Source organism: Xenopus tropicalis, chromosome 3 (assembly GCF_000004195.4).
Source record: "Xenopus tropicalis strain Nigerian chromosome 3, UCB_Xtro_10.0, whole genome shotgun sequence".
Taxonomy (NCBI): Eukaryota; Metazoa; Chordata; class Amphibia; order Anura; family Pipidae; genus Xenopus; species Xenopus tropicalis.
Genome location: NC_030679.2, coordinates 2,672,060 through 2,699,179, shown reverse-complemented (window position 1 = coordinate 2,699,179; position 27,120 = coordinate 2,672,060). Strand labels below are relative to the sequence as shown.

At 47.5% G+C, this 27,120-nt stretch overlaps 3 protein-coding genes across 11 annotated transcripts in view; 2 read left to right on the top strand and 1 right to left on the bottom strand.

Annotated features, from left to right (window-relative positions):
- stk38l (serine/threonine kinase 38 like) overlaps window positions 1-27,120 on the top strand; it is a gene marked incomplete at its 3' end in the record, with an annotated part of 387,778 nt that overhangs the window by 315,084 nt on the left and 45,574 nt on the right.
- Window positions 24,716-27,120, top strand: part of ppfibp1 (PTPRF interacting protein, binding protein 1 (liprin beta 1)) — a 49,325-nt gene continuing 46,920 nt past the window's right edge. For 5 of the 9 annotated variants that reach the window (XM_031898464.1, XM_031898463.1, XM_031898465.1 and 2 more), the window contains exon 1: window positions 24,717-24,811. The gene's annotated coding sequence lies outside the window, so the exon portion shown is untranslated. Of the gene's footprint in view, window positions 24,812-27,120 lie in introns of all 9 variants that reach the window. The other 4 variants (XM_031898459.1, XM_031898460.1, XM_031898457.1 and 1 more) reach the window with 2 other exon arrangements.
- LOC116409442 (protein PELPK1-like) lies at window positions 24,741-25,967 on the bottom strand. Its single transcript, XM_031898097.1, has one exon. It carries the CDS (start codon window positions 25,965-25,967, stop codon window positions 24,741-24,743), a length of 1,227 nt encoding a protein of 408 aa, XP_031753957.1.

The following is a 27,120-nucleotide window of genomic DNA, read 5'->3' as shown; positions in this document are numbered from 1 at the left end:
CACATAATGTAACTGTATAATATATAGGCACAGATATACCCCCCCATCTTCCCCCCCCCCCCCCCCCCCACTGTCACAGTGTAACCCCCATATCATATATGCACATAATGTAACTGTATAATATATAGGCACATATATACCCCCCATCTTTCCCCCCAGCCCCCCCCACTGTCACAGTGTAACCCCCATATCATATATGCACATAATGTAACTGTATAATATATAGGCACAGATATACCCCCATCTTTCCCCCAGCCCCCCCCCCCCACTGTCACAGTGTAACCCCCATATCATATATGCACATAATGTAACTGTATAATATATAGGCACAGATATACCCCCCATCTTCCCCCCCCCCCCCCCCACTGTCACAGTGTAACCCCCATATCATATATGCACATAATGTAACTGTATAATATATAGGCACAGATATACCCCCCCATCTTTCCCCCAGCCCCCCCCCCCCCCCCCCACTGTCACAGTGTAACCCCCATATCATATATGCACATAATGTAACTGTATAATATATAGGCACAGATATACCCCCCATCTTTCCCCCAGCCCCCCCCCCACTGTCACAGTGTAACCCCATATCATATATGCACATAATGTAACTGTATAATATATAGGCACAGATATACCCCCCCATCTTTCCCCCAGCCCCCCCCCCCCACTGTCACAGTGTAACCCCCCATATCATATATGCACATAATGTAACTGTATAATATATAGGCACAGATATACCCCCCATCTTTCCCCCCCCCACTGTCACAGTGTAACCCCCATATCATATATGCACATAATGTAACTGTATAATATATAGGCACAGATATACCCCCCATCTTTCCCCCAGCCCCCCCCCACTGTCACAGTGTAACCCCCATATCATATATGCACATAATGTAACTGTATAATATATAGGCACAGATATACCCCCCATCTTTCCCCCCCCACTGTCACAGTGTAACCCCCATATCATATATGCACATAATGTAACTGTATAATATATAGGCACAGATATACCCCCCATCTTTCCCCCAGCCTCCCCCCCCCCCCCACTGTCACAGTGTAACCCCCATATCATATATGCACATAATGTAACTGTATAATATATAGGCACAGATATACCCCCCATCTTTCCCCCCCCCACTGTCACAGTGTAACCCCCATATCATATATGCACATAATGTAACTGTATAATATATAGGCACAGATATACCCCCCATCTTTCCCCCAGCCCCCCCCCCCACTGTCACAGTGTAACCCCCATATCATATATGCACATAATGTAACTGTATAATATATAGGCACAGATATACCCCCCATCTTTCCCCCAGCCCCCCCCCCCCACTGTCACAGTGTAACCCCCATATCATATATGCACATAATGTAACTGTATAATATATAGGCACAGATATACCCCCCATCTTTCCCCCCCCCACTGTCACAGTGTAACCCCCATATCATATATGCACATAATGTAACTGTATAATATATAGGCACAGATATACCCCCCATCTTTCCCCCCCCCCCACTGTCACAGTGTAACCCCCATATCATATATGCACATAATGTAACTGTATAATATATAGGCACAGATATACCCCCCATCTTTCCCCCCCCCACTGTCACAGTGTAACCCCCATATCATATATGCACATAATGTAACTGTATAATATATAGGCACAGATATACCCCCCATCTTTCCCCCCCCCACTGTCACAGTGTAACCCCCATATCATATATGCACATAATGTAACTGTATAATATATAGGCACAGATATACCCCCCATCTTTCCCCCAGCCCCCCCCACTGTCACAGTGTAACCCCCATATCATATATGCACATAATATAACTGTATAATATATAGGCACAGATATATCCCCCATCTTCCCCCCCCCCCCCCCACTGTCACAGTGTAACCCCCATATCATATATGCACATAATATAACTGTATAATATATAGGCACAGATATACCCCCCCATCTTTCCCCCCCCCCCCCACTGTCACAGTGTAACCCCCATATCATATATGCACATAATGTAACTGTATAATATATAGGCACAGATATACCCCCCATCTTTCCCCCCCCCCCCACTGTCACAGTGTAACCCCCATATCATATATGCACATAATGTAACTGTATAATATATAGGCACAGATATACCCCCCATCTTTCCCCCAGCCCCCCCCCCCCACTGTCACAGTGTAACCCCCATATCATATATGCACATAATGTAACTGTATAATATATAGGCACAGATATACCCCCCCATCTTTCCCCCAGCCCCCCCCCCCCCACTGTCACAGTGTAACCCCCATATCATATATGCACATAATGTAACTGTATAATATATAGGCACAGATATACCCCCCATCTTTCCCCCAGCCCCCCCCCCCACTGTCACAGTGTAACCCCCATATCATATATGCACATAATGTAACTGTATAATATATAGGCACAGATATACCCCCCATCTTTCCCCCAGCCCCCCCCCCCCCACTGTCACAGTGTAACCCCCATATCATATATGCACATAATGTAACTGTATAATATATAGGCACAGATATACCCCCCATCTTTCCCCCAGCCCCCCCCCCACTGTCACAGTGTAAACCCCCATATCATATATGCACATAATGTAACTGTATAATATATAGGCACAGATATACCCCCATCTTTCCCCCAGCCCCCCCCCCCCCACTGTCACAGTGTAACCCCCATATCATATATGCACATAATGTAACTGTATAATATATAGGCACAGATATACCCCCATCTTTCCCCCAGCCCCCCCCCCCCACTGTCACAGTGTAACCCCCATATCATATATGCACATAATGTAACTGTATAATATATAGGCACAGATATACCCCCCATCTTTCCCCCAGCCCCCCCCCCCACTGTCACAGTGTAACCCCCATATCATATATGCACATAATGTAACTGTATAATATATAGGCACAGATATAACCCTGACCCATATAATACAGAACTGGACCATCTCTGGTTCTGATGGATCTGATATAAAAGAGAGGAGTTGGTGCGGCACAGCAGGAGAAGTCGGGGGGGCTGGGGGGCAGGACACAGTAATTACTGGGTGACACTCTATATATAGTGGGTACAATATGAACCCACTGGGGGGGGATCTAATTGCCGCTTTTTCATTCCAGTTGCCACGAAGTTGATGATTTTCCCGACTCGGCGCCGCTGGTTCCCCCCACGGTACAGACTGTGCCACTCGCAGACGCTACTTTGTTGCAAAAGGTCAAAACGACTCAAAGTCCCATCGTGTGCCCCCCCCCCCCGGCCCTGGAAATAATCAGCTCATTAGAAGATAAATATGAATCTTAGTAATGATAATGGGGGGTAAAGGGAGGCGGCTTATGGGCCCCATGTGACCCCCTCTGTGTCTGTAAATGTCACTGTGTTTCCCAATGTATTGAAAGTAAATTTAGTTGTCAGGGGTTTCTGGGAGTTGTAGTCCAACAAGAGCTAAACAGACCCCTAAGTTCTATGTCTGGCGAGGGGCAGGTGTGCTTTTAATGCCCCCTCTCTGGGTAGGGAATCCCATAACCTGACTGCCCTTACAATAAGGAACCCCTTCCTATGCTGATAGTGAGATCCCCTTTACTCCCCACCCCCAATGTATCACTCATTCCCCCTCTCTGGGTAGGGAATCCCATAAAATGACTGCCCTTACAGTAAGGAACCCATTCCTATGCTGATAGTGAGATCCCCTTTCCTCCCCACCCCCAATGTATCACTCATTCCCCCTCTCTGGGTAGGGAATCCCATAACCTGACTGCCCTTACAGTAAGGAACCCCTTCCTATGCTGATAGTGAGATCCCCTTTCCTCCCCACCCCCAATGTATCACTCATTCCCCCTCTCTTGGTAGAGAGTCCCATAACCTGACTGCCCTTACTTAAGGAGATGACTTCCTGATGGAGAAAGTTGTAGAGCACTTGGATGGAGATGACTTCCTGATGGAGAAAGTTGTAGAGCACTTGAAGGAGATGACTTCCTGATGGAGAATGTTTCAGAGCACTTGAAGGAGATGACTTCCTGATGGAGAAAGTTGTAGAGCACTTGAAGGAGATGACTTCCTGATGGAGAATGTTTCAGAGCACTTGAAGGAGATGACTTCCTGATGGAGAATGTTTCAGAGCACTTGAAGGAGATGACTTCCTGATGGAGAAAGTTGTAGAGCACTTGGAAGGAGATGACTTCCTGATGGAGAAAGTTGTAGAGCACTTGGAAGGAGATGACTTCCTGATGGAGAAAGTTGTAGAGCACTTGGAAGGAGATGACTTCCTGATGGAGAAAGTTGTAGAGCACTTGGAAGGAGATGACTTCCTGATGGAGAAAGTTGTAGAGCACTTGGAAGGAGATGACTTCCTGATGGAGAAAGTTGTAGAGCACTTGAAGGAGATGACTTCCTGATGGAGAAAGTTGCAGAGCACTTGGAAGGAGATGACTTCCTGATGGAGAAAGTTGTAGAGCACTTGAAGGAGATGACTTCCTGATGGAGAAAGTTGTAGAGCACTTGGAAGGAGATGACTTCCTGATGGAGAAAGTTGTAGAGCACTTGGAAGGAGATGACTTCCTGATGGAGAAAGTTGTAGAGCACTTGAAGGAGATGACTTCCTGATGGAGAAAGTTGCCGAGCACTTGGAAGGAGATGACTTCCTGATGGAGAAAGTTGCAGAGCACTTGAAGGAGATGACTTCCTGATGGAGAAAGTTGTAGAGCACTTGGAGGAGATGACTTCCTGATGGAGAAAGTTGTAGAGCACTTGGAGGAGATGACTTCCTGATGGAGAAAGTTGTAGAGCACTTGGAGGAGATGACTTCCTGATGGAGAAAGTTGTAGAGCACTTGGAAGGAGATGACTTCCTGATGGAGAAAGTTGTAGAGCACTTGGGGGAGATGACTTCCTGATGGAGAAAGTTGTAGAGCACTTGGAAGGAGATGACTTCCTGATGGAGAAAGTTGTAGAGCACTTGGAAGGAGATGACTTCCTGATGGAGAAAGTTGCAGAGCATTTGAAGGAGATGACTTCCTGATGGAGAAAGTTGTAGAGCACTTGGGGGAGATGACTTCCTGATGGAGAAAGTTGTAGAGCACTTGGAAGGAGATGACTTCCTGATGGAGAAAGTTGTAGAGCACTTGGAAGGAGATGACTTCCTGATGGAGAAAGTTGTAGAGCATTTGAAGGAGATGACTTCCTGATGGAGAAAGTTGTAGAGCACTTGGAAGGAGATGACTTCCTGATGGAGAAAGTTGCAGAGCACTTGGAAGGAGATGACTTCCTGATGGAGAAAGTTGTAGAGCACTTGAAGGAGATGACTTCCTGATGGAGAAAGTTGTAGAGCACTTGGAAGGAGATGACTTCCTGATGGAGAAAGTTGTAGAGCACTTGGAAGGAGATGACTTCCTGATGGAGAAAGTTGTAGAGCACTTGGAGGAGATGACTTCCTGATGGAGAAAGTTGTAGAGCACTTGAAGGAGATGACTTCCTGATGGAGAAAGTTGCAGAGCACTTGAAGGAGATGACTTCCTGATGGAGAAAGTTGTAGAGCACTTAAAGGAGATGACTTCCTGATGGAGAAAGTTGCAGAGCACTTAAAGGAGATGACTTCCTGATGGAGAAAGTTGCAGAGCACTTGAAGGAGATGACTTCCTGATGGAGAAAGTTGTAGAGCATTTGGAAGGAGATGACTTCCTGATGGAGAAAGTTGTAGAGCACTTAAAGGAGATGACTTCCTGATGGAGAAAGTTGAGAAGCACTTGGAGGAGATGACTTCCTGATGGAGAAAGTTGTAGAGCATTTGAAGAAGATGACTTCTTGATGGAGAAAGTTGTAGACCACTTGAAGGAGATGACTTCCTGATGGAGAAAGTTTAAGAGCACTTAAAGGAGATGACTTCCTGATGGAGAAAGTTGTAGAGCACTTGGATGGAGATGACTTCCTGATAGAGAAAGTTGTAGAGCACTTGGATGGAGATGACTTCCTGATGGAGAAAGTTGTAGAGCACTTGGATGGAGATGACTTCCTGATGGAGAAAGTTGTAGAGTACTCGAAGGAGATGACTTCCTGATGGAGAAAGTTGTAGAGCACTTGGACGGAGATGACTTCCTGATGGAGAAAGTTGTAGAGCACTTGGATGGAGATGACTTCCTGATGGAGAAAGTTGTAGAGCACTTGGAAGGAGATGACTTCCTGATGGAGAAAGTTGTAGAGCACTTGGATGGAGATGACTTCCTGGTGGAAAAAGTTGTAGAGCACTTGAAGGAGATGACTTCCTGATGGAGAAAGTTGTAGAGCACTTGAAGGAGATGACTTCCTGATGGAGAAAGTTGTAGAGCACTTGAAGGAGATGACTTCCTGATGGAGAAAGTTGTAGAGCACTTGAAGGAGATGACTTCCTGATGGAGAAAGTTGTAGAGCACTTGGATGGAGATGACTTCCTGGTGGAGAAAGTTGTAGAGCACTTGAAGGAGATGACTTCCTGATGGAGAAAGTTGTAGAGCACTTGGATGGAGATGACTTCCTGATGGAGAAAGTTGCAGAGCACTTGGAAGGAGATGACTTCCTGATGGAGAAAGTTGCAGAGCACTTGGAGGAGATGACTTCCTGATGGAGAAAGTTGTAGAGCACTTGAAGGAGATGACTTCCTGATGGAGAAAGTTGTAGAGCACTTGAAGGAGATGACTTCCTGATGGAGAAAGTTGTAGAGCACTTGGATGGAGATGACTTCCTGATAGAGAAAGTTGTAGAGCACTTGGATGGAGATGACTTCCTGATAGAGAAAGTTGTAGAGCACTTGGATGGAGATGACTTCCTGATGGAGAAAGTTGTAGAGCACTTGGATGGAGATGACTTCCTGATGGAGAAAGTTGTAGAGCACTTGAAGGAGATGACTTCCTGATGGAGAAAGTTGTAGAGCACTTGGATGGAGATGACTTCCTGATGGAGAAAGTTGGAGAGCACTTGGATGGAGATGACTTCCTGATGGAGAAAGTTGTAGAGCACTTGGAAGGAGATGACTTCCTGATGGAGAAAGTTGTAGAGCACTTGAAGGAGATGACTTCCTGATGGAGAAAGTTGTAGAGCACTTGGATGGAGATGACTTCCTGATGGAGAAAGTTGTAGAGCACTTGGATGGAGATGACTTCCTGATGGAGAAAGTTGTAGAGCACTTGGAAGGAGATGACTTCCTGATGGAGAAAGTTGTAGAGCACTTGAAGGAGATGACTTCCTGATGGAGAAAGTTGTAGAGCACTTGGATGGAGATGACTTCCTGATGGAGAAAGTTGTAGAGCACTTGAAGGAGATGACTTCCTGATGGAGAAAGTTGTAGAGCACTTGGAAGGAGATGACTTCCTGATGGAGAAAGTTGTAGAGCACTTAAAGGAGATGACTTCCTGATGGAGAAAGCTGTAGAGCACTTGGAGGAGATGACTTCATGATGGAGAAAGTTGTAGAGCACTTGAAGGAGATGACTTCCTGATGGAGAAAGTTGTAGAGCACTTGAAGGAGATGACTTCCTGATGGAGAAAGTTGTAGAGCACTTGAAGGAGATGACTTCCTAATGGAGAAAGTTGTAGAGCACTTGGATGGAGATGACTTCCTGGTGGAGAAAGTTGTAGAGCACTTGAAGGAGATGACTTCCTGATGGAGAAAGTTGTAGAGCACTTGGATGGAGATGACTTCCTGATGGAGAAAGTTGCAGAGCACTTGGAAGGAGATGACTTCCTGATGGAGAAAGTTGCAGAGCACTTGGAGGAGATGACTTCCTTATGGAGAAAGTTGTAGAGCACTTGAAGGAGATGACTTCCTGATGGAGAAAGTTGTAGAGCACTTGAAGGAGATGACTTCCTGATGGAGAAAGTTGTAGAGCACTTGGATGGAGATGACTTCCTGATAGAGAAAGTTGTAGAGCACTTGGATGGAGATGACTTCCTGATAGAGAAAATTGTAGAGCACTCGGATGGAGATGACTTCCTGATGGAGAAAGTTGTAGAGCACTTGGATGGAGATGACTTCCTGATGGAGAAAGTTGTAGAGCACTTGAAGGAGATGACTTCCTGATGGAGAAAGTTGTAGAGCACTTGGATGGAGATGACTTCCTGATGGAGAAAGTTGTAGAGCACTTGGATGGAGATGACTTCCTGATGGAGAAAGTTGTAGAGCACTTGGAAGGAGATGACTTCCTGATGGAGAAAGTTGTAGAGCACTTGAAGGAGATGACTTCCTGATGGAGAAAGTTGTAGAGCACTTGGATGGAGATGACTTCCTGATGGAGAAAGTTGTAGAGCACTTGGATGGAGATGACTTCCTGATGGAGAAAGTTGTAGTGCACTTGGAAGGAGATGACTTCCTGATGGAGAAAGTTGTAGAGCACTTGGATGGAGATGACTTCCTGATGGAGAAAATTGTAGAGCACTTGGATGGAGATGACTTCCTGATGGAGAAAGTTGTAGAGCACTTGAAGGAGATGACTTCCTGATGGAGAAAGTTGTAGAGCACTTGGAAGGAGATGACTTCCTGATGGAGAAAGTTGTAGAGCACTTAAAGGAGATGACTTCCTGATGGAGAAAGCTGTAGAGCACTTGGAGGAGATGACTTCCTGATGGAGAAAGTTGTAGAGCACTTGAAGGAGATGACTTCCTGATGGAGAAAGTTGTAGAGCACTTGAAGGAGATGACTTCCTGATGGAGAAAGTTGTAGAGCACTTGAAGGAGATGACTTCCTGATGGAGAAAGTTGTAGAGCACTTGGATGGAGATGACTTCCTGGTGGAGAAAGTTGTAGAGCACTTGAAGGAGATGACTTCCTGATGGAGAAAGTTGTAGAGCACTTGGATGGAGATGACTTCCTGATGGAGAAAGTTGCAGAGCACTTGGAAGGAGATGACTTCCTGATGGAGAAAGTTGCAGAGCACTTGGAGGAGATGACTTCCTGATGGAGAAAGTTGTAGAGCACTTGAAGGAGATGACTTCCTGATGGAGAAAGTTGTAGAGCACTTGAAGGAGATGACTTCCTGATGGAGAAAGTTGTAGAGCACTTGGATGGAGATGACTTCCTGATAGAGAAAGTTGTAGAGCACTTGGATGGAGATGACTTCCTGATAGAGAAAGTTGTAGAGCACTTGGATGGAGATGACTTCCTGATGGAGAAAGTTGTAGAGCACTTGGATGGAGATGACTTCCTGATGGAGAAAGTTGTAGAGCACTTGAAGGAGATGACTTCCTGATGGAGAAAGTTGTAGAGCACTTGGATGGAGATGACTTCCTGATGGAGAAAGTTGTAGAGCACTTGGATGGAGATGACTTCCTGATGGAGAAAGTTGTAGAGCACTTGGAAGGAGATGACTTCCTGATGGAGAAAGTTGTAGAGCACTTGAAGGAGATGACTTCCTGATGGAGAAAGTTGTAGAGCACTTGGATGGAGATGACTTCCTGATGGAGAAAGTTGTAGAGCACTTGGATGGAGATGACTTCCTGATGGAGAAAGTTGTAGAGCACTTGGAAGGAGATGACTTCCTGATGGAGAAAGTTGTAGAGCACTTGAAGGAGATGACTTCCTGATGGAGAAAGTTGTAGAGCACTTGGATGGAGATGACTTCCTGATGGAGAAAGTTGTAGAGCACTTGAAGGAGATGACTTCCTGATGGAGAAAGTTGTAGAGCACTTGGAAGGAGATGACTTCCTGATGGAGAAAAATGTAGAGCACTTGGAGGAGATGACTTCCTGATGGAGAAAGTTGTAGAGCACTTAAAGGAGATGACTTCCTGATGGAGAAAGCTGTAGAGCACTTGGAGGAGATGACTTCCTGATGGAGAAAGTTGTAGAGCACTTGAAGGAGATGACTTCCTGATGGAGAAAGTTGTAGAGCACTTGAAGGAGATGACTTCCTGATGGAGAAAAATGTAGAGCACTTGGAGGAGATGACTTCCTGATGGAGAAAGTTGTAGAGCACTTAAAGGAGATGACTTCCTGATGGAGAAAGTTGTAGAGCACTTGGAAGGAGATGACTTCCTGATGGAGAAAGTTGTAGAGCACTTAAAGGAGATGACTTCCTGATGGAGAAAGTTGTAGAGCACTTGAAGGAGATGACTTCCTGATGGAGAAAGTTGCAGAGCACTTGAAGGAGATGACTTCCTGATGGAGAAAGTTGCAGAGCATTTGAAGGAGATGACTTCCTGATGGAGAAAGTTGTAGAGCACTTGAAGGAGATGACTTCCTGATGGAGAAAGTTGTAGAGCACTTGGATGGAGATGACTTCCTGATGGAGAAAGTTGTAGAGCACTTGGATGGAGATGACTTCCTGATGGAAAAAGTTGTAGAGCACTTGAAGGAGATGACTTCCTGATGGAGAAAGTTGTAGAGCACTTGAAGGAGATGACTTCCTGATGGAGAAAGTTGTAGAGCACTTGGATGGAGATGACTTCCTGATAGAGAAAGTTGTAGAGCACTTGGATGGAGATGACTTCCTGATAGAGAAAGTTGTAGAGCACTTGGATGGAGATGACTTCCTGATGGAGAAAGTTGTAGAGCACTTGGATGGAGATGACTTCCTGATGGAGAAAGTTGTAGAGCACTTGAAGGAGATGACTTCCTGATGGAGAAAGTTGTAGAGCACTTGGATGGAGATGACTTCCTGATGGAGAAAGTTGTAGAGCACTTGGATGGAGATGACTTCCTGATGGAGAAAGTTGTAGAGCACTTGGAAGGAGATGACTTCCTGATGGAGAAAGTTGTAGAGCACTTGAAGGAGATGACTTCCTGATGGAGAAAGTTGTAGAGCACTTGGATGGAGATGACTTCCTGATGGAGAAAGTTGTAGAGCACTTGGATGGAGATGACTTCCTGATGGAGAAAGTTGTAGAGCACTTGGAAGGAGATGACTTCCTGATGGAGAAAGTTGTAGAGCACTTGAAGGAGATGACTTCCTGATGGAGAAAGTTGTAGAGCACTTGGATGGAGATGACTTCCTGATGGAGAAAGTTGTAGAGCACTTGAAGGAGATGACTTCCTGATGGAGAAAGTTGTAGAGCACTTGGAAGGAGATGACTTCCTGATGGAGAAAGTTGTAGAGCACTTAAAGGAGATGACTTCCTGATGGAGAAAGCTGTAGAGCACTTGGAGGAGATGACTTCCTGATGGAGAAAGTTGTAGAGCACTTGAAGGAGATGACTTCCTGATGGAGAAAGTTGTAGAGCACTTGGAAGGAGATGACTTCCTGATGGAGAAAGTTGTAGAGCACTTGAAGGAGATGACTTCCTGATGGAGAAAGTTGTAGAGCACTTGGATGGAGATGACTTCCTGGTGGAGAAAGTTGTAGAGCACTTGAAGGAGATGACTTCCTGATGGAGAAAGTTGTAGAGCACTTGGATGGAGATGACTTCCTGATGGAGAAAGTTGTAGAGCACTTGGATGGAGATGACTTCCTGATGGAGAAAGTTGCAGAGCACTTGGAAGGAGATGACTTCCTGATGGAGAAAGTTGCAGAGCACTTGGAGGAGATGACTTCCTGATGGAGAAAGTTGTAGAGCACTTGAAGGAGATGACTTCCTGATGGAGAAAGTTGTAGAGCACTTGAAGGAGATGACTTCCTTATGGAGAAAGTTGTAGAGCACTTGGATGGAGATGACTTCCTGATGGAGAAAAATGTAGAGCACTTGGAGGAGATGACTTCCTGATGGAGAAAGTTGTAGAGCACTTGGAAGGAGATGACTTCCTGATGGAGAAAGTTGTAGAGCACTTAAAGGAGATGACTTCCTGATGGAGAAAGTTGTAGAGCACTTGAAGGAGATGACTTCCTGATGGAGAAAGTTGCAGAGCACTTGAAGGAGATGACTTCCTGATGGAGAAAGTTGTAGAGCATTTGAAGGAGATGACTTCCTGATGGAGAAAGTTGTAGAGCATTTGAAGGAGATGACTTCCTGATGGAGAAAGTTGTAGAGCATTTGAAGGAGATGACTTCCTGATGGAGAAAGTTGTAGAGCACTTGAAGGAGATGACTTCCTGATGGAGAAAGTTGTAGAGCACTTGGATGGAGATGACTTCCTGATGGAGAAAGTTGTAGAGCACTTGGATGGAGATGACTTCCTGATGGAGAAAGTTGTAGAGCACTTGAGGGAGATGACTTCCTGATGGAGAAAGTTGTAGAGCACTTGGAAGGAGATGACTTCCTGATGGAGAAAGTTGTAGAGCACTGGAGGAGATGACTTCCTGATGGAGAAAGTTGTAGAGCACTTGAGGAGATGACTTCCTGATGGAGAAAGGTTGTAGAAGCACTTGGATGGAGATGACTTCCTGATGAGAAAGTTGTAGAGCACTTTGAAGGAGATGACTTCCTGATGGAGAAAGTTGCTACAGCACTTGGATGGAGAATGACTTCCTGATGGAGAAAGTTTGTAGAGCACTTGATGGAGATGAACTTCCTGATGGAGAAAGTTGTAGAGCACTTGGAGGAGATGACTTGATGGAGAAGTTGTAGAGCACTTGAGGATGATTCCTGATGGAGAAAGTTGTAGAGCACTTGGATGGAGATGACTTCCCTGATGGAGAAAGTTGCAGAGCACTTGGAGGAGATGACTTCCTGATGGAGAAAGTTGTAGAGCACTTGGAAGGAGATGACTTCCTGATGGAGAAAGTTGTAGAGCACTTGAAGGAGATGACTTCCTGATGGAGAAAGTTGTAGAGCACTTGGATGGAGATGACTTCCTGATGGAGAAAGTTGTAGAGCACTTGGATGGAGATGACTTCCTGATGGAAGAAAAGTTGTAGAGCACTTGGAGGAGATGACTTCCTGATGGAGAAAGTTGTAGAGCACTTGGAAGGAGATGACTTCCTGATGGAGAAAGCTGTAGAGCACTTGGAGGAAGATGACTTCCTGATGGAGAAAGTTGTAGAGCACTTGAAGGAGATGACTTCCTGATGGAGAAAGTTGTAGAGCACTTGGTGGAGATGACTTCCTGATAGAGAAAGTTGTAGAGCACTTGGAAGGAGATGAACTTCCTGATAGAGAAAGTTGTAGAGCATTTGAAGGAGATGACTTCCTGATGGAGAAAGTTGTAGAGCACTTGAAGGAGATGACTTCCTGATGGAGAAAGTTGTAGAGCACTTGGATGGAGATGACTTCCTGATGGAGAAAGTTGTAGAGCACTTGGATGAGATGACTTCCTGATGGAGAAAGTTGTAGAGCACTTGAAGGAGATGACTTCCTGATGGAGAAAGTTGTAGAGCACTCGAAGGAGATGACTTCCTGATGGAGAAAGTTGTAGAGCACTTGGAAGGAGATGACTTCCTGATGGAGAAAGTTGTAGAGCACTTGGATGGAGATGACTTCCTGATGGAGAAAGTTGTAGAGCACTGGAAGGAGATGACTTCCTGATGGAGAAAGTTGTAGAGCACTTGGATGGAGATGACTTCCTGATGGAGAAAGTTGTAGAGCACTTGAAGGAGATGACTTCCTGATGGAGAAAGTTGTAGAGCACTTGGAGGAGATGACTTCCTGATGGAGAAAGTTGTAGAGCACTTGGATGGAGATGACTTCCTGAATGGAGAAAGTTGTAGAGCACTTGGAGGAGATGACTTCCTGATGGAGAAAGTTGTAGAGCACTTGGAAGGAGAATGACTTCCTGAATGGAGAAAGTTGTAGAGCACTTGGATGGAGATGACTTCCTGATGGAGAAAGTTGTAGAGCACTTGGATGGAGATGACTTCCTGATGGAAGAAAGTTGTAGAGCACTTGGAAGGAGATGACTTCCTGATGGAGAAAGTTGTAGAGCACTTGAAGGAGACTTGACTTCCTGATGGAGAAAGTTGTAGAGCACTTGGAAGGAGATGACTTCCTGATGGAGAAAAGTTGTAGAGCACTTGGAAGGAGATGACTTCCTGATGGAGAAAGTTGTAGAGCACTTGGAAGGAGATGACTTCCTGATGGAGAAAGTTGTAGAGCACTTAAAGGAGATGACTTCCTGATGGAGAAAGTTGTAGAGCACTTGAAGGAGATGACTTCCTGATGGAGAAAGTTGTAGAGCACTTGAAGGAGATGACTTCCTGATGGAGAAAGTTGTAGAGCACTTGGATGGAGATGACTTCCTGATAGAGAAAGTTGTAGAGCACTTGGATGGAGATGACTTCCTGATAGAGAAAGTTGTAGAGCACTTGGATGGAGATGACTTCCTGATGGAGAAAGTTGTAGAGCACTTGGATGGAGATGACTTCCTGATGGAGAAAGTTGTAGAGCACTTGAAGGAGATGACTTCCTGATGGAGAAAGTTGTAGAGCACTTGGATGGAGATGACTTCCTGATGGAGAAAGTTGTAGAGCACTTGGATGGAGATGACTTCCTGATGGAGAAAGTTGTAGAGCACTTGGAAGGAGATGACTTCCTGATGGGGAAAGTTGTAGAGCACTTGAAGGAGATGACTTCCTGATGGAGAAAGTTGTAGAGCACTTGGATGGAGATGACTTCCTGATGGAGAAAGTTGTAGAGCACTTGGATGGAGATGACTTCCTGATGGAGAAAGTTGTAGAGCACTTGGAAGGAGATGACTTCCTGATGGAGAAAGTTGTAGAGCACTTGAAGGAGATGACTTCCTGATGGAGAAAGTTGTAGAGCACTTGGATGGGAGATGACTTCCCTGATGGAGAAAGTTGTAGAGCACTTGAAGGAGATGACTTCCTGATGGAGAAAGTTGTAGAGCACTTGGAAGGAGATGACTTCCTGATGGTGAAAAATGTAGAGCACTTGGAGGAGATGACTTCCTGATGGAGAAAGTTGTAGAGCACTTGGAGGAGATGACTTCCTGATGGAGAAAGTTGTAGAGCACTTGGATGGAGATGACTTCCTGATGGAGAAAGTTGTAGAGCACTTAAAGGAGATGACTTCCTGATGGAGAAAGCTGTAGAGCACTTGGAGGAGATGACTTCCTGATGGAGAAAGTTGTAGAGCACTTGAAGGAGATGACTTCCTGATGGAGAAAGTTGTAGAGCACTTGAAGGAGATGACTTCCTGATGGAGAAAAATGTAGAGCACTTGGAGGAGATGACTTCCTGATGGAGAAAGTTGTAGAGCACTTGGAAGGAGATGACTTCCTGATGGAGAAAGTTGTAGAGCACTTAAAGGAGATGACTTCCTGATGGAGAAAGTTGTAGAGCACTTGAAGGAGATGACTTCCTGATGGAGAAAGTTGCAGAGCACTTGAAGGAGATGACTTCCTGATGGAGAAAGTTGTAGAGCATTTGAAGGAGATGACTTCCTGATGGAGAAAGTTGTAGAGCACTTGAAGGAGATGACTTCCTGATGGAGAAAGTTGCAAAGCACTTGGAGGAGATGACTTCCTGATGGAGAAAGTTGTAGAGCACTTGGAAGGAGATGACTTCCTGATGGAGAAAGTTGCAGAGCACTTGAAGGAGATGACTTCCTGATGGAGAAAGTTGTAGAGCACTTGAAGGAGATGACTTCCTGATGGAGAAAGTTGCAGAGCACTTGAAGGAGATGACTTCCTGATGGAGAAAGTTGTAGAGCATTTGAAGGAGATGACTTCCTGATGGAGAAAGTTGTAGAGCACTTGAAGGAGATGACTTCCTGATGGAGAATGTTTCAGACCACTTGAAGGAGATGACTTCCTGATGGAGAAAGTTGTGGAGCACTTGGAGGAGATGACTTCCTGATGGAGAAAGTTGTAGAGCACTTGAAGGAGATGACTTCCTGATGGAGAAAGTTGCAGAGCACTTGAATGAGATGACTTACTGATGGAGAAAGTTGTAGAGCACTTGGAAGGAGATGACTTCCTGATGGAGAAAGTTGTAGAGCACTTGGAGGAGATGACTTCCTGATGGAGAAAGTTGCAGAGCACTTGGAAGGAGATGTCTTCCTGATGGAGAAAGTTGTAGAGCACTTGAAGGAGATGACTTCCTGATGGAGAAAGTTGCAGAGCACTTGGAAGGAGATGACTTCCTGATGGAGAAAGTTGTAGAGCACTTGAAGGAGATGACTTCCTGATGGAGAAAGTTGCAGAGCACTTGGAAGGAGATGACTTCCTGATGGAGAAAGTTGAAGAGCACTTGAAGGAGATGACTTCCTGATGGAGAAAGTTGCAGAGCACTTGGAAGGAGATGACTTCCTGATGGAGAATGTTGTAGAGTACTTGAAGGAGATGACTTCCTGATGGAGAAAGTTGTAGAGCACTTGAAGGAGATGACTTCCTGATGGAGAAAGTTGCAAAGCACTTGGAGGAGATGATTTCCTGATGGAGAAAGTTGTAGAGCACTTGGAAGGAGATGACTTCCTGATGGAGAAAGTTGTAGAGCACTTGAAGGAGATGACTTCCTGATGGAGAAAGAGGCAAAGCACTTGGAGGAGATGACGTCTTGATGGAGAAAGTTGTAGAGCACTTGAAGGAGATGACTTCCTGATGGAGAAAGTTTCAGAGCACTTAAAGGAGATGACTTCCTGATGGAGAAAGTTTCAGAGCACTTGAAGGAGATGACTTCCTGATGGAGAAAGTTGTAGAGCACTTGGATGGAGATGATTCCTGATGGAGAAAGTTGTGGAGCACTTGGAGGGGGATGACTTCCTGATGGAGAAAGTTGTAGAGCACTTGGATGGAGATGATTCCTGATGGAGAAAGTTGTAAAGAACTTCGATGGAGATGACTACTGATGGAGACTGACCACTTGAAGAAGCAAAGGAGAGCCAGCAGGAGAAGTACGGAACCACTGACCATTCACCTACTGCATGAGCAGCGTATCCAGAGACCAATAGTCATTAAGCTAAAGCATGGCCAGTGAAACTCCCAAATCCAAGAGGCTCAGAAGAAGACAGACTTTGGGTCAGTAGAGGGTCACCAAGTGATTCTTTCTCAAACCCAGGAAAGCAACTTTCCCAACCTGAGAGGAACCGCCAAAGGCCCCTTCTAACTTCAAACATCATCCTGGTGCATTACCTGAGCCTTTTTCCTCCAGAAGGAGATCCAGTTGATCTCAGTTGAATGGGTTCCTCCCAAAGGGGAGGGCATAGAACCTAAAGGCCATGCCAATAGAATTCCTTCTATAAAGGAGAGGTGACTTTGTTAATTGCCCCATACACTAAATACACGGCAACAGCTCGGAGCGAGCACCTGGGAGTCCTCATTATCCTCTTAATCAGTTCTCTGGATTAGGGAACATCGTTAGAGCCATTAGTCTATTTAACTCAGTCCCAGATGCTGCAAGTAAAATGCAAGGGCCCCTGGAAACCCCATCTAAGGGTGCAAAACAAGTTACAGGTGCTTGGAATCCCACTATAAAGGAGACACAAACACAATGAGGCTGGACTATTCCATAGTCAGCCTGCGGATGGAGCTATAGTAGCTAAGTGTTGCATTTCCTACACTCTATACGCCAGCTGTAGCAAGACACAGTATTTAGGATAAAATCATTTTTTGGCACTTCTTCATGAAATCCAGCCTCCACCCCTGTTTTTGAAATGGTTTGTTCAAATGTAAATCAATCATTCAGCCACCAGGGGGCTCCCTGTCAGTTACTGTGCCTTGGTATCACTTGGCCACCAGAGGGCTCCCTGTCAGTTACTGTGCCTTGGTATCACTTGGCCACCAGAGGGCTCCCTGTCAGTTACTGTGCCTTGGTATAGTTTGGCCACTAGAGGGCTCCCTGTCAATTACTGTGCCTTGGTATAGTTTGGCCACTAGAGGGCTTTCTGTCAATTACTGTGCCCTGGTATCATTTGGCCATCAGAGGGCTCCCTGTCAATTACTGTGCCTTGGTATCATTTGGCCACTAGAGGGCTCCCTGTCAATTACTGTGCCTTGGTATCATTTGGCCACCAGAGGGCTCCCTGTCAATTACTGTGCCTTGGTATAGTTTGGCCACTAGAGGGCTCCCTGTCAATTACTGTGCCTTGGTATAGTTTGGCCACTAGAGGGCTCCCTGTCAATTACTGTGCCTTGGTATAGTTTGGCAACTAGAGGGCTCCCTGTCAATTACTGTGCCTTGGTATCATTTGGCCACTAGAGGGCTCACTGTCAGTTACTGTGCCTTCGTATCATTTGGCCACTAGAGGGCTCCCTGTCAATTACTGTGCCTTGGTATCATTTGGCCACTAGAGGGCTCCCTGTCAATTACTGTGCCTTGGTATCATTTGGCCACTAGAGGGCTCCCTGTCAATTATTGTGCCTTGGTATCATTTGGCCACTAGAGGGCTCCCTGTCAATTACTGTGCCCTGGTATCATTTGGCCACTAGAGGGCTCCCTGTCAATTACTGTGCCTTGGTATCATTTGGCCACCAGAGGGCTCCCTGTCAGTTACTGTGCCTTGGTATAGTTTGGCCACCAGAGGGCTCCATGTCAGTTACTGTGCCTTGGTATCATTTGGCCACCAGAGGGCTCCCTGTCAGTTACTGTGCCTTGGTATCATTTGGCCACCAGAGGGCTCCCTATCAATTACTGTGCCTTGGTATCATTTGGCCACCAGAGGGCTCCCTGTCAATTACTGTGCCTTGGTATCATTTGGCCACCAGAGGGCTCCCTGTCAGTTACTGTGCCTTGGTATCAGTTGGCCACCAGAGGGCTCCCTATCAATTACTGTGCCTTGGTATCATTTGGCCACCAGAGGGCTCCCTGTCAATTACTGTGCCTTGGTATCATTTGGCCACCAGAGGGCTCCCTGTCAGTTACTGTGCCTTGGTATCATTTGGCCACCAGAGGGTTCCCTGTCAGTTACTGTGCCTTGGTATCATTTGGCCACTAGAGGGCTCCCTGTCAATTACTGTGCCTTGATATCATTTGGCCACCAGAGGGCTCCCTGTCAATTACTGTGCCTTGATATCATTTGGCCACTAGAGGGCTCCCTGTCAATTATTGTGCCTTGGTATCATTTGGCCACTAGAGGGCTCCCTGTCAATTACTGTGCCTTGGTATCATTTGGCCACCAGAGGGCTCCCTGTCAGTTACTGTGCCTTAGTATCATTTGGCCACCAGAGGGCTCCCTGTCACCTAGGCCACTGGGCAATTGAATGGCACCCCAATAAACGCCTCTGATCCACCGAAACCCCGCCCACCCTCTTGCATGCCCCGCCCCTTGTGAGCCGCAAACCACACTTTCATGTCTATCGAAGCTCCCACTGCACTGTGGGAAATAAGCACGGATATAAGGGGCCTGTCCCTTTAAGACAGCCACAGGTGCAAACCTTCTTGTTCCCTATTAAGCTTTCGTACAGGCTGAACCAATCACTGGGCCATAAAACAAAACAGCTATAGACACTGAACTGCTCGGATCAGAGTAGAAACAGCGCCACCTACTGTACAGGGAACAACCTGCACCCCTTTATCCTCATTCGCAGTTTCTTTATGTTTCTACTTTGGGGCGATTCCTTGAAATGTGGCATTGCTGCAAAGTCTTGTGCCTTTATATGGGCACAGAACCCCTCAGTGACTGCTAATATCCTTATCATTTACAGTAGGGGGTACATTATCCCTTATAATACACGAGTGATACTCAGAGTTCCCTGTATAACTCAGCCTGCAGCCTTGTGCCTTTATATGGGGGGCACAGAACCCCTCAGTGACTGCTAATATCCTTATCATTTACAGTAGGGGGTACATTATCCCTTATAATACATGAGTGATACTCAGAGTTCCCTGTATAACTCAGCCTGCAGCCTTGTGCCTTTATATGGGGGGCACAGAACCCCTCAGTGACTGCTAATATCCTTATCATTTACAGTAGGGGGTACATTATCCCTTATAATACATGAGTGATACTCAGAGTTCCCTGTATAACTCAGCCTGCAGCCTTGTGCCTTTATATGGGGTGCACAGAACCCCTCAGTGACTGCTAATATCCTTATCATTTACAGTAGGGGGTACATTACCCCTTATAATACATGAGTGATACTCAGAGTTCCCTGTATAACTCAGCCTGCAGTCTTGTGCCTTTATATGGGGGGCACAGAACCCCTCAGTGACTGCTAATATCCTTATCATTTACAGCAGGGGGTACATTATCCCTTATATTTTACAGTCTATAAATCTAAATAGTAACAACAGTTACAGCAGTACCGACTCTGACCAGTAGATGGCAGCCCCATACTAGTAATGAAAGCTCCTTACATTGGTACCAGCAGGCTGTGCAGAGTCTAAGAGAACACAGATTTGGGCCAAAAGTTAACGCTGAGTAACATTTTTGCCAGGAGGTGGCCCATACTCCTAGTGAGGTTGCCCAGTGAGCAGATTTGGGCCTCCCAACCTCAGAATGTTCAGATTGTTGGGTCTATCACTGACACTATTATGGGATGTTAAACCCGGCTGGATCAGTAACAGCGAAGTGCCAGGACAGTGAGATAATCTCAGGCCTAGAATAAAACCCAAAGGTCCATTTTTAGCGCTGACCGACCCGAAAATCCTGAGACACATGTGACTGGCATTAGCCCTTGTCTGTCCCTTTCCCTTCCCTGCACTGCTGGTTCTGACTCCTGATACAACTCCCCAATACCCATTCATTCCTCATTCTCACTGGGTTTATAGTTATGTGTAACTGTCACTGTGTCTGTCCCTTTCCCTTCCCTGCACTGCTGGTTCTGACTCCTGATACAACTCCCCAATACCCATTCATCCCTCATTCTCACTGGGTTTATAGTTATGTGTAACTGTCACTGTGTCTGTCCCTTTCCCTTCCCTGCACTGCTGGTTCTGACTCCTGATACAACTCCCCAATACCCATTCATTCCTCATTCTCACTGGGTTTTATAGTTATGTGTAACTGTCACTGTGTCTGTCCCTTTCCCTTCCCTGCACTGCTGGTTCTGACTCCTGATACAACTCCCCAATACCCATTCATTCCTCATTCTCACTGGGTTTATAGTTATGTGTAACTGTCACTGTGTCTGTCCCTTTCCCTTCCCTGCACTGCTGGTTCTGACTCCTGATACAACTCCCCAATACCCATTCATCCCTCATTCTCACTGGGTTTATAGTTATGTGTAACTGTCACTGTGTCTGTCCCTTTCCCTTCCCTGCACTGCTGGTTCTGACTCCTGATACAACTCCCCAATATCCATTCATTCCTCATTCTCACTGGGTTTATAGTTATGTGTAACTGTCACTGTGTCTGTCCCTTTCCCTTCCCTGCACTGCTGGTTCTGACTCCTGATACAACTCCCCAATATCCATTCATTCCTCATTCTCACTGGGTTTATAGTTATGTGTAACTGTCACTGTGTCTGTCCCTTTCCCTTCCCTGCACTGCTGGTTCTGACTCCTGATACAACTCCCCAATACCCATTCATTCCTCATTCTCACTGGGTTTATAGTTATGTGTAACTGTCACTGTGTCTGTCCCTTTCCCTTCCCTGCACTGCTGGTTCTGACTCCTGATACAACTCCCAATACCCATTCATCCCTCATTCTCACTGGGTTTATAATTATGTGTAACTGTCACTGTGTCTGTCCCTTTCCCTTCCCTGCACTGCTGGTTCTGACTCCTGATACAACTCCCCAATACCCATTCATCCCTCATTCTCACTGGGTTTATAGTTATGTGTAACTGTCACTGTGTCTGTCCCTTTCCCTTCCCTGCACTGCTGGTTCTGACTCCTGATACAACTCCCCAATACCCATTCATCCCTCATTCTCACTGGGTTTATAGTTATGTGTAACTGTCACTGTGTCTGTCCCTTTCCCTTCCCTGCACTGCTGGTTCTGACTCCTGATACAACTCCCCAATACCCATTCATCCCTCATTCTCACTGGGTTTATAGTTATGTGTAACTGTCACTGTGTCTGTCCCTTTCCCTTCCCTGCACTGCTGGTTCTGACTCCTGATACAACTCCCCAATATCCATTCATTCCTCATTCTCACTGGGTTTATAGTTATGTGTAACTGTCACTGTGTCTGTCCCTTTCCCTTCCCTGCACTGCTGGTTCTGACTCCTGATACAACTCCCCAATACCCATTCATCCCTCATTCTCACTGGGTTTATAGTTATGTGTAACTGTCACTGTGTCTGTCCCTTCCCTGCACTGCTGGTTCTGACTCCTGATACAACTCCCCAATACCCATTCATCCCTCATTCTCACTGGGTTTATAGTTATGTGTAACTGTCACTGTGTCTGTCCCTTTCCCTTCCCTGCACTGCTGGTTCTGACTCCTGATACAACTCCCAATACCCATTCATTCCTCATTCTCACTGGGTTTATAGTTATGTGTAACTGTCACTGTGTCTGTCCCTTTCCCTTCCCTGCACTGCTGGTTCTGACTCCTGATACAACTCCCCAATACCCATTCATTCCTCATTCTCACTGGGTTTATAGTTATGTGTAACTGTCACTGTGTCTGTCCCTTTCCCTGCACTGCTGGTTCTGACTCCTGATACAACTCCCCAATATCCATTCATCCCTCATTCTCACTGGGTTTATAGTTATGTGTAACTGTCACTGTGTCTGTCCCTTTCCCTTCCCTGCACTGCTGGTTCTGACTCCTGATACAACTCCCCAATACCCGTTCATCCCTCATTCTCACTGGGTTTATAGTTATGTGTAACTGTCACTGTGTCTGTCCCTTTCCCTTCCCTGCACTGCTGGTTCTGACTCCTGATACAACTCCCCAATATCCATTCATTCCTCATTCTCACTGGGTTTATAGTTATGTGTAACTGTCACTGTGTCTGTCCCTTTCCCTTCCCTGCACTGCTGGTTCTGACTCCTGATACAACTCCCCAATATCCATTCATTCCTCATTCTCACTGGGTTTATAGTTATGTGTAACTGTCACTGTGTCTGTCCCTTTCCCTTCCCTGCACTGCTGGTTCTGACTCCTGATACAACTCCCCAATATCCATTCATTCCTCATTCTCACTGGGTTTATAGTTATGTGTAACTGTCACTGTGTCTGTCCCTTTCCCTGCACTGCTGGTTCTGACTCCTGATACAACTCCCCAATACCCATTCATTCCTCATTCTCACTGGGTTTATAGTTATGTGTAACTGTCACTGTGTCTGTCCCTTTCCCTTCCCTGCACTGCTGGTTCTGACTCCTGATACAACTCCCCAATATCCATTCATCCCTCATTCTCACTGGGTTTATAGTTATGTGTAACTGTCACTGTGTCTGTCCCTTTCCCTTCCCTGCACTGCTGGTTCTGACTCCTGATACAACTCCCCAATACCCATTCATCCCTCATTCTCACTGGGTTTATAGTTATGTGTAACTGTCACTGTGTCTGTCCCTTTCCCTTCCCTGCACTGCTGGTTCTGACTCCTGATACAACTCCCCAATACCCATTCATCCCTCATTCTCACTGGGTTTATAGTTATGTGTAACTGTCACTGTGTCTGTCCCTTTCCCTGCACTGCTGGTTCTGACTCCTGATACAACTCCCCAATACCCATTCATTCCTCATTCTCACTGGGTTTATAGTTATGTGTAACTGTCACTGTGTCTGTCCCTTTCCCTTCCCTGCACTGCTGGTTCTGACTCCTGATACAACTCCCCAATACCCATTCATCCCTCATTCTCACTGGGTTTATAGTTATGTGTAACTGTCACTGTGCCTGTCCCTTTCCCTTCCCTGCACTGCTGGTTCTGACTCCTGATACAACTCCCCAATATCCATTCATTCCTCATTCTCACTGGGTTTATAGTTATGTGTAACTGTCACTGTGTCTGTCCCTTTCCCTGCACTGCTGGTTCTGACTCCTGATACAACTCCCCAATACCCATTCATCCCTCATTCTCACTGGGTTTATAGTTATGTGTAACTGTCACTGTGTCTGTCCCTTTCCCTTCCCTGCACTGCTGGTTCTGACTCCTGATACAACTCCCCAATACCCATTCATTCCTCATTCTCACTGGGTTTATAGTTATGTGTAACTGTCACTGTGTCTGTCCCTTTCCCTTCCCTGCACTGCTGGTTCTGACTCCTGATACAACTCCCCAATATCCATTCATCCCTCATTCTCACTGGGTTTATAGTTATGTGTAACTGTCACTGTGTCTGTCCCTTTCCCTTCCCTGCACTGCTGGTTCTGACTCCTGATACAACTCCCCAATACCCATTCATTCCTCATTCTCACTGGGTTTATAGTTATGTGTAACTGTCACTGTGTCTGTCCCTTCCCTGCACTGCTGGTTCTGACTCCTGCTACATGGATTCAGGAGTCAGAAGTAGAAGAGCAATAAGGCCGCTGGGGGGTTTATAAACATATTGGGTAACTGTTCCCCCCATTTCGCTGTGACTCCATTTCCCACACTGTAATTGCCGATGACATCACTTCCCAGATGACATCACGCTGCCGCCGGTGACATCACTACAGCCCCTGTGACATCACTCTGCTAATACGGAACCCACTCGCTGACACCCTATTGGCTCAATGCACCCCCTGCTCACATTTCCCCCCCACTCTGACACCCCATAACCCCCCCCCCCCAGGCTCCATGAATCTTTCCCGCTCCAATTACCGGACCTCCCTACCGAACCGGTGACATCATTCCCTGACTGAGTCCCCCCCCCCCACACCCGGTGCCCCCATTCCCCCCGCCATCCCGCTGACACCCCCGGCCCTTCCTGTTCCTGATCCCACCCTGACTCTTGCTGGGAAGTTTGGAATCACCGCTCCGTGACGGACGTAATCTGCGGCGAATGAGCGGCTGCGGCCCCTGGAAGCCCCGCCTCAGAGCCAATCAGCAGAGTGCAGGGGCGGGGCGGAGGCTGGGAGTGACGTCAGTAGGAGCCGAGTCCGGCGGAGACAGTGAGGGAGCGGAGCTGCGGGGAGACACCGGGGAGGCAGCGGGGTGAGTACGGGGGAACCGGGGGCTCCTCCCACTCTGGGGTGTCTGGGGGACCTTGGCTTCCGTGCCACTGGGGAGTCTGGGTAATTGTACTGCTGGGGCAGCAGGGAGTTTGGGCAGTTGCACTTCTGAGGCACTGAGGATTCTGGGTAATTGTAGCCCGAGTCACAGGGCAGTCTGGGTAATTGTACCTCTGTTCCCCTGGGGATTCTGGGTAATTGTACCTCTGTTCCCCTGGGGATTCTGGGTAATTGTACCTCTGTTCCCCTGGGGATTCTGGGTAATTGTACCTCTGTTCCCCTGGGGATTCTGGGTAATTGTACCTCTGTTCCACTGGGGATTCTGGGTAATTGTACCTCTGTTCCACTGGGGATTCTGGGTAATTGTACCTCTGTTCCCCTGGGGATTCTGGGTACCTGTACCTCTGTTCCGCTGGGGATTCTGGGTACCTGTGCCTCTGTTCCACTGGGGATTCTGGGTACCTGTGCCTCTGTTCCGCTGGGGATTCTGGGTAATTGTACCTCTGTTTCCCTGGGGATTCTGGGTACCTGTGCCTCTGTTCCGCTGGGGATTCTGGGTAATTGTACCTCTGTTTCCCTGGGGATTCTGGGTACCTGTACCTCTGTTTCCCTGGGGATTCTGGGTACCTGTACCTCTGTTTCCCTGGGGATTCTGGGTACCTGTACCTCTGTTTCCCTGGGGATTCTGGGTACCTGTACCTCTGTTCCGCTGGGGATTCTGGGTACCTGTACCTCTGTTCCGCTGGGGATTCTGGGTAATTGTACCTCTGTTCCCCTGGGGATTCTGGGTAATTGTACCTCTGTTTCCCTGGGGATTCTGGGTACCTGTACCTCTGTTTCCCTGGGGATTCTGGGTACCTGTACCTCTGTTTCCCTGGGGATTCTGGGTACCTGTACCTCTGTTTCCCTGGGGATTCTGGGTACCTGTACCTCTGTTCCGCTGGGGATTCTGGGTAATTGTACCTCTGTTCCGCTGGGGATTCTGGGTAATTGTACCTCTGTTCTGCTGGGGATTCTGGGTACCTGTACCTCTGTTCCCCTGGGGATTCTGGGTACCTGTACCTCTGTTTTACTAGGGTGTATGGGTAGTTGTTCCTTAGGATCTCTGGGGTATCAGGGTAACTTGTGCCACTGGGCATTATGGGTAATTGTACCCTTGAGTCACTGGGAAGTCTGGGTAATTGGACCACTGTTTCTCTGGGGATTCTGGGTAGTTGTACCCCTGGCTCCCTGGGGTGTGTGTAAGTGCCGCTGAGCATTATGGGTATTTTACCCTGACAGTGCCCTGTTGGTTGTGCCCAGAGCCACAGGTCCGGCCCAGTCTGGGTCTGTAAGTTCTGATCGTGGGAGGGGACAGGTGCCTCCCTCTCTGGCAGTGAAATGGTTAAATGCCCCCTTCCCATGGCCGGCAGCAGGAGGCCCCCAGGAATTCCAGTCGGGACCCCCGGGTGTATTTGTCTCAGGAATCCCGGTTACTGGCTGTGAAATTCCAACAATGTCCTGCTGGGGGTTTTATTGCCCCCTCTGCTGATCGGCAGGGGGTTATTTGTCATGGAAACGACACGTGGGGGGGGGTCTGGGACCCTAAAGTAGCTAATGCCCCGCTGAGACTTGTAGTTTAGTAACATCTTTGGGACCCCTGATTGCCCCGCTCGCCCTGGCCTTGTCTGCCCCGCTCGCCCTGGCCCTGTCTGCCCCTATCTGCCCCACTCGCCCTGGCCCTGTCTGCCCCTATCTGCCCCGCTTGCCCTTGCCCTATCTGCCCCTGTCTGCCCCGCTCGCCCTGGCCCTGTCTGCCCCGCTTGCCCTTGCCCTATCTGCCCCGCTTGCCCTTGCCCTATCTGCCCCTGTCTGCCCCGCTCGCCCTGGCCCTGTCTGCCCCGCTCGCCCTGGCCCTGTCTGCCCCGCTCGCCCTGGCCCTGTCTGCCCCGCTCGCCCTGGCCCTGTCTGCCCCGCTCGCCCTGGCCCTGTCTGCCCCGCTCGCCCTGGCCCTGTCTGCCCCGCTCGCCCTGGCCCTGTCTGCCCCGCTCGCCCTGGCCCTGTCTGCCCCGCTCGCCCTGGCCCTGTCTGCCCCGCTTGCCCTAGCCCTGTCTGCCCCGCTCGCCCTGGCCCTGTCTGCCCCGCTTGCCCTAGCCCTGTCTGCCCCGCTCGCCCTAGCCCTATCTGCCCCTATCTGCCCCGCTTGCCCTATCTGCCCCTATCTGCCCCGCTTGCCCTATCTGCCCCGCTTGCCCTTGCCCTATCTGCCCCGCTCGCCCTAGCCCTGTCTGCCCCGCTCGCCCTAGCCCTGTC

Coding starts and splice junctions, on each gene's coding strand:
- LOC116409442 (XM_031898097.1), bottom strand. CDS start 25,967: ATGCCCAGTGGCACAAGTTACCCTGATACCCCAGAGATCCTAAGGAAC.